The sequence below is a fragment of the Medicago truncatula genome, chromosome 5 (assembly GCF_003473485.1).
Source record: "Medicago truncatula cultivar Jemalong A17 chromosome 5, MtrunA17r5.0-ANR, whole genome shotgun sequence".
Lineage (NCBI taxonomy): Eukaryota > Viridiplantae > Streptophyta > Magnoliopsida > Fabales > Fabaceae > Medicago > Medicago truncatula.
Window position 1 is genome coordinate 36928971 of NC_053046.1, and position 13467 is coordinate 36942437.

At 36.3% G+C, this 13467-nt stretch overlaps 1 protein-coding gene across 1 annotated transcript; it reads left to right on the forward strand.

The window, feature by feature from the left end:
- The first annotated feature begins 44 nt into the window (after positions 1 to 44).
- Positions 45 to 13467, forward strand: LOC11420719 (clathrin heavy chain 2). Its single transcript, XM_003616613.4, has 30 exons — positions 45 to 292; positions 927 to 1131; positions 2435 to 2523; positions 2629 to 2707; positions 2850 to 2977; positions 3194 to 3292; positions 3419 to 3527; positions 4683 to 4762; positions 4850 to 5077; positions 5166 to 5231; positions 5967 to 6083; positions 6440 to 6637; positions 6795 to 6911; positions 7035 to 7094; positions 7293 to 7379; positions 7504 to 7587; positions 7684 to 7818; positions 7904 to 7966; positions 8057 to 8161; positions 8242 to 8354; positions 8463 to 8715; positions 8800 to 8936; positions 9020 to 9298; positions 9381 to 10383; positions 10640 to 11125; positions 11214 to 11384; positions 11465 to 11650; positions 12034 to 12156; positions 12655 to 12765; positions 12964 to 13467. Exons 1-30 carry the CDS (start codon positions 248 to 250, stop codon positions 13126 to 13128), a joined length of 5121 nt encoding a protein of 1706 aa, XP_003616661.1. The 5' UTR covers positions 45 to 247; the 3' UTR covers positions 13129 to 13467.

A 13467-nucleotide genomic window follows, 5' to 3' on the forward strand; every position in this document is an offset into this window, starting at 1 on the left:
CAAAAAGTCATAGAACGACTTAAGTATAAAACCAAAAGAGTGATCGTAGAGCGAGATATATGGTTAATCTCTTCTCGTAAGAGCAATTTCACTTCACCCCGTTTCTTTCCTTCATTTCGTGTCAAAACCCAATTCAACTTTCAACGACTCTCTCTCTCTAGAGGGTCCAAGTCTTCACCTCTTCTACTCATAGATCTCGCATTCTCTCTCATCTTCTTCCATTTCCAGTTCTTCGATCTCAGCAATCATGGCGGCCGCGAACGCTCCGATCGCCATGAAAGAAGTCCTAACCGTAAGTCTTATTCCTTCTTTCGATTTCGTTTCACAGTTTTCTAGCTACGAAATGAAGAACACCGAAGAACACGAACACTCAATATTTTTGAATAATAGATTATTTATGCTTATAGTTCGCAATTGAATACTCTTCAGTTTTACTTTACTAGCTTGATTACTGTTTTTGCTCAAAAAAAGCTTGATTACTGTTTAATGTGAAATTCATGCAGATCTGAGTGTATAATTTTTTCCTATTTTTTGATTATTACGAACTATCGAGTGAGAAGCTTAATCGCACTGGAAAATAAAATTATAATTGAATTATTGATTATTCGTTCTTATATTTTGCTCAATTTTGTCTTCTTTCAAGTTGAATCGAATAATCTTCAGTTTTACTCCACTAGTATTTTTATACTTAATGTGTGAAATTCACGTAGATCTGAGTTTATTATTATTATTATTATTATTATTATTATTATTATTATTATTATTATTATTTTTTCTTCATATTTTTATGATTATTATGAATTATTGAGTGAGATGGTTAATCGTTTCGAGCGATGTGATTTGCGTGATCTAATTTATGATTATGAATTATAGAGTGAGAAGCTTTATCGTTTTGATGAATTGAGTGATGTGATTTGCGATTACAGTTACCGAGTGTTGGAATCAATGCACAATTCATCACATTCACGCATGTGACGATGGAATCAGACAAGTATATATGTGTTCGAGAAACGTCTCCACAGAATAGTGTTGTTATTGTTGATATGAGCATGCCAAATCAACCTTTGAGGAGGCCAATTACTGCGGATTCCGCTCTTATGAATCCTAATTCTAGAATCCTTGCTTTGAAAGGTAGATTTTGTGTTTTGTGTAGAGTGGAGTATTTTATATGTTATTTCATCTACTTGCACTTTGATATTGATAAGAAGTTTGCTAGTCATTATAAAAATCAAAATTTATTTGAAGCTCTGTTGTAGTAGTATGCTTGAGTTCTCGTTTTTTCCCCCTTGCTACAGCTGTATCATTTTGTTTATGCGACTGTTGGGTGAAAAGAAACAAACTACTTTATTTTGACTTGATATGAAAGTGTTGTCAAATAGCGGCTACAACACCATTGCGTAGCGGAATTTGAACAAACCGTTCTTCTTCTGCGACACATTATTTAGTACAAAGTGTTGTCAAACAACAGCTATTTTCTGCCATCTGCTATTAACAAAGCACATGAATGCATCTAATTGTCTGTAGTATGTACTTCATCCCAATATGTAGACTTGAGTTAGACTATAAACTCTGATTTTTTTTTTTTATGGCCCATATTTCTGATACCTTGAGCTAGAGTATAATAGTTGACTGTGTCTAGCTCAGTCAACTATTATAGGCACCCTGATTAGTGGATCCAACTCCTTTAAAGTGAACAACTCACTTTAGAGTGTAAAGTGACTAATATCGACCGTTAAATAACAAATCAAAGGTAGACATTGTACGCACATCATAACAAATCACGAGCTTTTTAAAATCACAATTCCTGATTGTTAGGGACACAGCTGTGATGTTGAGATGTTTGATTAATTTGAGAAACTGAAGTCAACTGGCTTCCTTATTTTTAAATTCTATATTCTATATACTGAAGAAGTTAGAGACCATGTCTTAAGTGCTATAATAAAAAAAAATTAGGAAAAAAAAATAACACACCTTTGTTCTTAGTAGTAACAATGGTGTGTTATTTTTGTAAGGGATGCAAGAAGGGAGTCTGTTAGATGAGGAGTTTATTTAGGGCTGACCTATGATTTTATTAGTCAGTTTTCTTGGAGATATATGAAAGTTATTGCTCTTAATTCAATGTATCTGATAAATATATTTTCTCCATGTTTATTACATTTTCTAACGTATTAATCATCCCCAATTTCACATTAGGCATTTTAGATGTTGCATTTAGACATATTTTTCACGTTGTCAATGTTTGACCTGGTTTGGATTGGAGTGATTTAAAGAAAAAATAGTCAGTATTTAGATAAATCAGAAGTCTCTCGAATCCCAAATATTAGCAATCTTCAGGTTTCCAGTTTCTGTGCCATGTGCTTTTGTTGGTGCTGTATTTAAAATATTATTTGCTTTTGGATTATCTTTACTTACAAGCTACATCATTCTCTTGAAGCCCAACTCCAAGGGACTACACAGGATCACCTACAAATATTTAACATTGAATTGAAAACAAAGATGAAATCGCATCAGATGCCTGAGCAGGTAATTATAATGTGTTAGGATACATAAGCAGTAACATAATAGGTCCATAAGAATGACATTTTTAATCCATGTAGAGTGCCCTTATTTTTATTTTTTCATGTATAGGTAGTCTTTTGGAAGTGGATTAGCCCCAAAATGTTGGGCCTCGTGACACAAACCTCAGTATACCACTGGTCCATTGAAGGTAAGATAATGATGATTATAATCTGCTTATACTCAACATTTTTGTTGCTATTATATTTCCCGGGTTTACACATTTTTCACGTGCTTCTAGTTTGTTTGCAAATTTTTGAGTGATATATGGTCCCTGGTCTGGTAACCTGTAGGTGATTCTGAACCTGTTAAGGTATTTGAGAGAACAGCAAATTTGGCGAACAACCAGATAATCAATTATCGATGCGACCCTACAGAAAAATGGTTGGTCTTGATTGGTATCGCTCCTGGTTCCCCCGAGGTATATCTCTGCTTCCTGTCATAGTTGTGGCTATCATTGTGAAACACATTTCAATTCAACTATAACTAGCTTTTTTCATTCAGACCATAACTGTTTATCTTGACTTCTGTTTTTGCAGCATATATTGTGTATAATGTATAAGAATTATGATCTTTCAACTGTGATTTTTGCTAGCCTAATCTATTTGGTTTGTTTCTTCATATTCTTTTGCTTTAGAGGGCACAATTGGTTAAAGGGAACATGCAGCTTTTCTCCGTGGATCAGCAGCGTAGTCAGGCTCTTGAAGCTCATGCTGCATCATTTGCCCAATTCAAAGTATGTTTTCTTATGATTCTGTGCTCATCTTCATATAATTATTTATAAATATTACCTAAATAATTGGAATTGTACTAAACTATGCTACTATGTGTTGGGTAAATTTTTATTGTGTTTTTTGAACAGGTTCCTGGGAATGAAAATCCGTCTGTTTTGATTTCTTTTGCCTCAAAGACATTTAATGCTGGTCAAGTTATATCGAAGTTACATGTCATTGAACTGGGCGCACAGCCAGGTCTGATATTTTTACCTCATTCAGATCCATCTCTCATGCTTTATTTTATGGGCAATATGGCTTCAACATAAATCTATATTGTAATGCCAACCTAGTGTCCTATCCAGAGTTTCCAAATTTAATATTTCTGGTAAATCTAACATTTAAATTAGTTATTTACATCAATATGTATTTATCATGCTTGATCTATAGCTAGAGAGGGAGTGATCATATTAGTAACAAGAATGACCTGCTTATTTAATATCTCAATATACTAAAATGACACTTCTGTCTTGCTATAATTTAACTCAATATAAGAGTTTCATAAACTTCATATGTGGATGGATGAAATATGAAATATAGTGATCCATGTAAGAGGGTGTAGGAAGCCACTCATTATGGCTAATGATTTCAGATGATTATATTATTTTTTCCGTTTGACCACGCCCCAAGGATTATTTTCCCAATTGTTACAATGTATTTGTTTTGCCTGATGAAATGCATAATATTTTTTTTGTTAGTCCATGCTTCAAGGGTTGCTTCTCCGCCTGTTACCCTGTGTTCGACTAATTGGAAGTTTTAAATGTGGCAGATGTTTTTTTTTTTCCTTTTGCATTTATAACGGTTCCATGTCGAGTTTTCAATATGTAGTCCTGAAAGTGGCTGGTAGATGAAGCCGTAAATATTTATTGCATGTATTATATATGAGTTGCATTTTGTAACTATCGTAAATGTAAGAAGCTGTATGTATCAAAAATAGGCATCTGAAGATGGACTCATATTGTTGAGATCCCCACATTAACTAGTGATATGACCATAGTAGTAAAAATAAAAGCTTGGGTAGTCCCCATTTCTTTTGCGAGCTTTTGGGGTTGAGTTAGACCCCTCTTAAATTCTAAGATTGCATCAAAGCATATCCTAATTCTGTTATTGAGCCATGATCTATTTTATTCCACCCACATTTTACCACGCTTCAAATGTCCAGTCTCAAGTGTCCTTATAAAGCTTGGACAATCCTCACCTCTAGGCCTAAAGCCCCTTGGACAATCCTCACCTCTAGTCCCGAAGCCCAAATTGTAAGAGATGTATTGCGAAATTGAACTGTGTGTATCATTATATCGCCTGTGATTAAATTGATCATACTTCTGGAGTTTACCTTTTAAAATTTGTTGTCAGGGAAGCCATCATTTACAAAGAAACAAGCAGATCTCTTCTTCCCTCCAGATTTTGCTGATGACTTTCCAGTTGCAATGCAGGTACTGAAGTTGTCACTAGTCAGTGTTGTTCATTTTTATAAAAAGCTGTAGATATCTGATTTCTACTTTAATTTTTTTTTCTTTCAGATATCCCACAAATATAGTTTGATTTATGTGATCACCAAACTTGGGCTACTTTTTGTATATGATTTGGAGACAGCTACCGCTGTATATAGGAACAGGATTAGTCCAGATCCTATATTTTTGACATCAGAAGCCACATCAGCAGGAGGCTTTTATGCCATTAATAGGAGAGGCCAAGTTTTGTTGGCCACTGTCAATGAACAAACAATTGTGAATTTTGTCAGCGGTCAAGTATGTTTCTGACCTTTTTATAACTTTTATGATGCGAAGCAGGGAATGTATCAGCATTTAACACATTGCATGCTGGTTACTGTTGCAGTTAAACAATTTGGAGCTAGCTGTTAGTCTTGCGAAAAGAGGGAATCTTCCTGGTGCTGAGAAGCTGGTATGCCAATTTTGTGTAGAACTCAGCTTTAGTAATATTACTGTTTCTTCACCGGGGGAGTTGTCAGGGAGATCCCAAGAGCTTTTAAGCATTGTCTTTTAAATGTTATTCGGTTTCATATAAATGCTAAATACTAACTTGCATGAAGTTTGCTTATATGCTTCCAATAAAAAATGCAATATACAATTAATGATGTTTTTTGTGTTTTATACCCATACAAAACCAGTAGCATGCATTAAATGCATTTTACTTTTACTAAATGAATTAAAGGTAGAAAGTTATAAATTTGTCTAAATTTATAATTTCTGAATATGTGTGGCCAAACCTTAAAGGACCAAAGCTTAGGGACAGAGGGAGTAATTGCCATTGTTTCTGTTTAGCTATCTGTAGTGCAGTTTATTTCATGAGTGTTTAACATACGTTTCCTTACCATACCATACCAGCATTTGTTGTAATTTGTTTTGCACCATCAACCATTTTATCTAGATATTTTATTTCATGTTTTGCACCACAAGTAATCTTAGTGATGTATGCTGCAATTTTGTTGCTTCTTTTGTCATTGTCTTGATCAACTCAATCTAAATGCTTTATCTGTTTTTTCTTCTTTCACATATTATTTGAGATTGATAATTTGGTTATGCTGTGTTATGCATTAGCTTCTTAAGAAATGGCGACTGTTGTATTTTTGTTCTTTTATTATTTATAGCATGATGGCAATAATTGTTGTAATTACAGGTTGTGGAGCGTTTTCATGAATTGTTTTCCCAAACAAAGTATAAAGAAGCAGCAGAGCTTGCTGCTGAATCTCCACAAGGAATCCTTCGGACCCCTGACACAGTTGCCAAATTTCAGGTTTTTTTTTTTATAAGATGCAGCTATTCAGGATTTTTTAATGCTCTATCTGTTACTTTAGTTACAGAGACAGTAGCTCGTTTAACTTTCAGACACATGTGTAATGATGTTAAACTGCATAGCTGAATTCTGACATCAGCTTCACTTGGGTAGTACAGATCAGTTAATTTGAACTAGACCTCTAAAAATTGATTAATCACTGTAATTTCTCTCAAGTGAATGAATTCAGTTTCAGATTTTGAAAGTATTCTCTTTTACTCTAAATTTTCTCTCCTTTTCCATCAATTTCCTGCATTTTTGGTTCTGCTCAACTTGTAATAGTAGTGTTTAAAATGTGATTAACTGTTCTATTTCAGAGTGTTCCCGTGCAAGCTGGTCAAACGCCGCCGCTGCTGCAGTATTTTGGAACACTTTTAACGAGAGGAAAGCTGAATGCCTTCGAATCATTAGAATTGTCTCGGTTGGTAGTGAACCAGAACAAGAAAAACCTGTTGGAAAATTGGTTGGCAGAGGACAAGCTTGAATGCAGTGAGGAGCTAGGAGATCTCGTTAAGGTTTAGTCGGATTAAACATTTTGAAGGATTCAAATTATTTTTATGTTTGTATGTTCGTCTTTCTAATTAGCTGCCCAATGAGGCACTGCTGCTTATCTTATTTGCGTTTTTGAAATGGCGAGTTTCTATTAATTTTCATGGGTATGCTCTGTTGTAGACTGTGGACAATGATCTTGCTTTAAAAATATACATCAAAGCCAGAGCTACTCCGAAAGTTGTTGCTGCTTTTGCTGAGAGGAGGGAGTTTGATAAGATTCTGGTCTACTCTAAGCAGGTGCTTGTTTACTTATTAAAGAATATATTGACTTAGCAAAGCTACTTCAATGCTATTACAGTTCCAATTTACTGGAAACATTTGGTCCTGAATACTTTTATTTCTTATTTGTTGTTGCTATAGGTTGGATACACACCTGACTACCTTTTCCTCTTGCAAACAATTCTCCGAACAGATCCTCAGGTTTGAGAGAAAGCTCTGCAATTTATGTTTAATTATTTTTTTTGAACATTTTCTGTAATTTTCCCATCGTGTGCCCACCTCTTTGGATGCATTGTACCTGTGCTTTTTGAACAGTATTTATACATTAAGTTTATAATGTCATGTAGTTTTTGTCCAAGGAGAAACTCTACAAGTTCTAATTTCTATTTCACTCTCCAGGGTGCTGTTAATTTTGCATTAATGATGTCTCAAATGGAGGGAGGTAGCCCAATTGATTACAACACCATAACTGATCTGTTTCTTCAGGTTGATTATCTACTGTAATTAAGCAATATTGACGAGTAGTAATTTAATATGTTAGCTTCATCATCATTGAGTTATTACGCTACATTATTGACATTTTCGTCATGGTTTTCTTTGGTCGGCTCAGAGAAACCTGATCCGTGAGGCAACAGCTTTTCTCCTGGATGTTTTAAAGCCAAATTTACCTGAACATGGATTCCTTCAAACAAAGGTTGGGGCCTTTGTTTTCTAGTTGATACATCTTATTTTGCTCTTTTACTATTTTTTTCTTTGTAGTGATGCAATTTTCTTGTGGATTGTTGTTCAGGTGTTGGAGATAAATCTGGTCACTTTCCCTAATGTTGCTGATGCTATTTTGGCTAATGGCATGTTCAGCCATTATGACCGTCCTCGTGTTGCCCAGCTTTGTGAAAAAGCTGGCCTTTACGTGCGAGCTTTGCAAGTAATGCCTTACGAAATGTTTTCTTGTACTTTCCCTACTTAAAAATGCTTAAGTTCCTTTGCTGATTTTATCTCTCTTGGTGCAGCATTACACAGAGTTACCAGATATAAAACGTGTTATTGTTAATACACATGCTATTGAGCCTCAGGTTATTTTTGATTTGTTTTGCTCTCATCAATTTAAGGGTTTACAATATATAACACAAGCCTAATACTTGCTCATTCTTTTGTTATTGCAGTCACTTGTAGAATTTTTTGGTACTCTCTCACGAGAATGGGCATTAGAGTGCATGAAAGACTTGTTACTGGCCAATCTTAGGGGCAATTTACAGATTATTGTGCAGGTATATAAGAGTCATTGTCTTCTATGATTTGGAGCCTACTAATAAATAACTGATAACTAAGCTTGCTTATGTTTGTTCAGGTTGCCAAAGAATATTCTGAACAATTGAGCGTTGAAGGTTGCATTAAAATTTTTGAGCAGTTTAGGTCATATGAAGGGCTGTACTTTTTTCTTGGCTCATATTTGAGCTCCAGGTTTATATTTTTTTCCCTATTGGTAATTGACCCTGTTTATACCTGATATATATTCTGATGTTTTTATGCTGACATATCATACATGCTTCTCTGAATAATATGGGACAGCGAGGACCCCGACATTCATTTCAAGTATATTGAGGCAGCAGCGAAGACTGGTCAAATCAAGGAGGTTGAGCGTGTGACAAGAGAATCCAATTTCTATGATGCCGAAAAAACAAAGAACTTCCTAATGGAGGCTAAGCTTCCAGATGCACGACCTTTAATCAATGTTTGTGATCGATTTGGGTTTGTTCCAGATCTGACACACTACCTATACACAAACAACATGCTTCGCTACATTGAAGGTTATGTTCAGAAGGTATCATAGTAGCCTTTGCTTATCACATGAGTGATATCTACCCCCTCTTTTTCTGCCCGTCAGCACTTATATCTTTCTTTATAGGTGAACCCAGGGAATGCTCCTTTAGTTGTTGGGCAGCTGCTAGATGACGAGTGCCCTGAAGATTTTATCAAAGGTTTGATTCTTTCTGTTCGTTCCTTGCTGCCAGTGGAGCCCCTTGTGGAGGAGTGTGAGAAGAGGTGGGGTTTGTCCTTCAATCTTATGTATTGTTGATTTGCGTTCCCATTTATGATTTTTTAACCCATGATTATTTAATATGCAGGAATCGCCTTCGTTTGCTCACACAGTTTTTGGAACATCTCGTGAGTGAGGGAAGCCAGGATGTACATGTTCACAACGCCCTGGGTAAAATTATCATTGATAGCAACAACAACCCAGAAAATTTTCTCACAACCAACCCTTACTATGATTCTCGAGTTGTGGGCAAGTATTGTGAGAAACGCGACCCAACCTTGGCAGTTGTAGCTTACCGGCGAGGACAATGTGATGAAGAACTTATCAATGTCACCAGTAAAAATTCTTTGTTCAAACTGCAAGCAAGGTATGTAGTGTATATGTACGTCTTTTTGGCCAAGTCAATTTGCTTGTATCCATTGCTTACATACTTATACTTGTGGTGACAGGTATGTCGTTGAGAGAATGGACGGCGATCTTTGGGATAAAGTTCTTAATCCTGATAATGAATATAGAAGGCAACTTATTGATCAGGTTGTATCTACTGCTTTGCCTGAAAGCTCAAGCCCTGAACAAGTTTCTGCAACTGTTAGGGCTTTCATGACAGCTGATCTGCCTCATGAATTGATTGAACTTCTCGAGAAGATTGTCCTTCAGAATTCTGCATTCAGTGGGAACCACAATTTGCAGAATCTTCTCATTTTGACAGCGATAAAGGCTGATTCATCCAGAGTTATGGATTATATCAATAGACTGGATAATTTTGACGGGCCTTCAGTTGGGGAAATGGCTGTAGAAGCACAGTTGTATGAGGAAGCATTTGCAATTTACAAGAAGTTCAACTTGAATGTTCAAGCAGTCAATGTGTTGCTTGATAATATTCGCAGCATTGATAGAGCTGTTGAGTTTGCTTTCAGAGTTGAAGAAGACGCTGTTTGGAGTCAGACGGCAAAGGCTCAACTCAGGGAAGGGCTTGTAAGTGATGCAATAGAGTCATTTATACGAGCAGATGATACTACACAATTTTTGGATGTTATCCGTGCTGCTGAAGATGCCAATGTTTACCATGACTTGGTTAAATACTTGTTAATGGTAAGACAGAAGGCAAAAGAACCAAAGGTTGACGGCGAGCTCATTTATGCATATGCAAAAATTGACAGGCTTAGTGACATTGAAGAGTTCATTCTGATGCCAAATGTTGCTAATTTGCAAACTGTTGGGGACCGGTTGTATGATGAAGCATTATACGAGGCTGCAAAAATCATATTTGCCTTTATATCTAACTGGGCCAAGTTGGCTATTACACTGGTCAAATTACAACAATTCCAAGGGGCAGTTGATGCAGCTAGGAAAGCTAACAGCTCAAAAACATGGAAGGAAGTTTGTTTTGCGTGTGTTGATGCAGAGGAGTTTCGTTTGGCCCAGATATGTGGACTCAACATTATTATTCAGGTATCTGTTAATTTCAGAATTTCTAAGGAACTACAGATATTTTTAAGAAAAAAGTAGGAAGCTTTTTCATGATTTCATATTGTAATGTGAACCCTTCTCCCTTGGAGTATGCAAATATGTAAATGTGTATTGCTTAGTCATTCGAGGGCTTTTGCACATGTTATCTGGGCCCTTTGTTGGTCTGCTACTATATTACTAGTAGTGAGCTTATTACTTTCCAATGCTTACTGTGTCAAATTGTTTGTTATTTATGTAGGTGGATGACTTGGAAGAGGTCAGTGAATATTACCAAAATAGAGGTTACTTCAATGAGTTAATATCTCTCATGGAGAGTGGTTTAGGGTTAGAACGAGCACATATGGGCATCTTCACCGAGCTAGGAGTTCTTTATGCTAGATACCGCCCTGATAAGCTTATGGAGCATATCAAACTATTCTCAACCCGCCTCAATATCCCAAAACTTATTAGAGCATGTGATGAACAACAACATTGGAAAGAATTGACCTTTTTGTATATCCAATATGATGAGTTTGATAATGCCGCAACTACCATCATGAACCATTCACCTGAAGCGTGGGATCACATGCAGTTCAAGGATGTTGCCGTCAAAGTTGCTAATGTTGAGTTGTATTACAAGGCTGTTCACTTCTATCTGGAAGAACATCCAGACCTCATCAATGATATTCTGAATGTCCTTGCACTTCGTGTGGACCACACACGTGTTGTTGACATCATGCGTAAGGTAGGTTCATAACAAAAGTTTTGTTAGATATTAGTTTGCGATTTGCCTGCTATAACACCTATGTATATTTTCCCTGTAATGTACATAGGCTGGTCACCTCCGTCTTGTGAAGCCATACATGGTTGCAGTTCAGAGCAGCAACGTTTCTGCTGTTAATGAAGCCCTGAATGAGATATATGTTGAGGAGGAAGATTATGATAGATTGCGGGAGTCAATTGATTTGCATGATAATTTCGATCAAATAGGCCTTGCACAAAAGGTGATACACATTTGCTCTTAATGGTGACTTTTTTCTGTTTCAATTATGGAAAACTGATGGATTATTTATGTTTGATGTAGATTGAAAAGCATGAGCTTCTTGAGATGAGGCGTGTTGCTGCTTATATTTACAAGAAGGCAGGAAGGTGGAAGCAGTCCATTGCTTTATCAAAGAAGGACAACCTTTACAAAGATGCCATGGAGACAGCTTCACAATCTGGCGAGCGTGAACTTGCCGAGGAGTTGCTTGTTTATTTCATTGATCAGGTACTACATTGTTCAGTTTGAAAGTGCATATACAATTAATCTTTTTTGCAGTATCCCATTTGCTTAGGCTTACTATCATTCTTGACTAAAACGTTTTGTTAATTACGAATAGCATATGAATCATCATGTCTAACATGTTCAGTATGCAATGCGTACCAGTGGTGCCGTCTGTGGCTTGTGCAATTCTAAATCATGTAGATAAATGATTTGACACCTATTCATTTTTGCGTGTGGATAAATCTAGTAACTTTGGTCTCGCACTTCAGGGCTTTACAGTTAACATTTTATTGAAGGATAGCCTTTTAGTGTTCTTGCTTGAGGGTCTAAGCTGTTTCCTTTTTAGCACATAGTTTTCTAATTTTTCCTTCCACATAATTTTGCAGGGAAAGAAGGAATGCTTTGCCTCATGTCTATTTGTTTGCTATGATTTAATACGAGCAGACGTTGTTCTTGAACTAGCTTGGATGCACAATATGATTGACTTTGCCTTCCCATACGTCTTGCAGGTTTGCGTTTCGTCTATGTTGCTGATTTGTCACTCTATTTCAGTTGATATATGTTATTATTATAACAACTTTGTTGTTATCAGGCTTAAGAAACATATATTCCTGGGAATCGCCTCTCCGATCCCCGACTGTTTTGCTGAGAATCATGCTAGCTTGCTTAAACCCCAATTTTCTTTAAAAGTGAATTTGTTTGTCTTTGCAAAGTCTGGTAGTTTATGGGTTGCAGTTTTAAAACAGATGCTTTGAACTGCTTTTAGATGAATGTTGGGGTTTCAGATTCATATTGATAAAATGATAACTAAAATAAGGTTAACATGAGTTACTACTATGCTTAGCTAATTAAGGTTGTGGATGGTCTTGTGTAATTGTGGTATTGCATGGGATGTCTAAAGAATTCTAGTTTGACAATTGAATTTCTTTATTCTTCCTTGGACCGGAATGGATATATTTATTGGCATTCTATCTAGTTCTCTCATTCACTTCTCTTTTCTGTTGTAGTTTATCCGTGAATACACTGGCAAAGTTGATGAGCTAGTGAAAGACAGAATTGAAGCACAAAATGAAGTGAAGTCTAAAGAGAAAGAAGAAAAGGACGTAGTTGCACAGCAGGTCATTATCTTGCCTATTTCCTGTTGAAATTAAAATAGTTTTTGTTGTGACTTTGCAGAATATATCTGATTAATATCCAGCAGTTTCATTGTTCAGATTAATTTGCCATTGATAAGCCCTGTTTTTTTAATCATAGTCTTCATTCTCAAGAGATTGGACATTAGAGTAGTACTGATATGAATGTGTTTTCTGTTGCAGAACATGTATGCTCAATTGTTACCTCTTGCTTTGCCTGCCCCACCAATGCCTGGAATGGGAGGACCAGGTTATGGAGGAAGCTACGGGCCTCCCCCTCCAGTGAGTGGAATGGGGATGCCCCAAATGCCTCCTTTTGGGATGCCACCCATGGGTAGCAGTTACTAACCAGTATGCATGTATAGCATGAATCTGAGATTTTATGGAGAGCAATATAGCTGCTGCTTTCAAAATTTTGTGTAGATTTTCTGTGCGAATCGGATGCAGCATTCTTTTGTTTGCTTCTGTTAGAGGTGGAGATTCTAGTTAATTTCATGTTCTTGTGAAGGTTGTAATAATGGTACAGCAACTAGCAAGTCCTTTTCCTTTCTCGGTTTGTAGCTAAGCCGAGGTATTTTTTGGGCTGCTGGTTTGCGCTAGTCGATAAATTTCTGTATTCCAACATTTTCTTGTATTAAAATTATAGTCCCATTATAATACGAAGTTTACTGACTTTAACTTAACAAA

Bases quoted from the DNA above. Each gene is read 5' to 3' on its own strand.
- LOC11420719 (XM_003616613.4), top strand. From the start codon at position 248: ATGGCGGCCGCGAACGCTCCGATCGCCATGAAAGAAGTCCTAACC. The intron at 6,638-6,794 runs GTTTAGTCGGAT...GCTCTGTTGTAG, and splicing joins AGCTAGGAGATCTCGTTAAG to ACTGTGGACAATGATCTTGC. The intron at 7,380-7,503 runs GTTGATTATCTA...TGGTCGGCTCAG, and splicing joins TAACTGATCTGTTTCTTCAG to AGAAACCTGATCCGTGAGGC.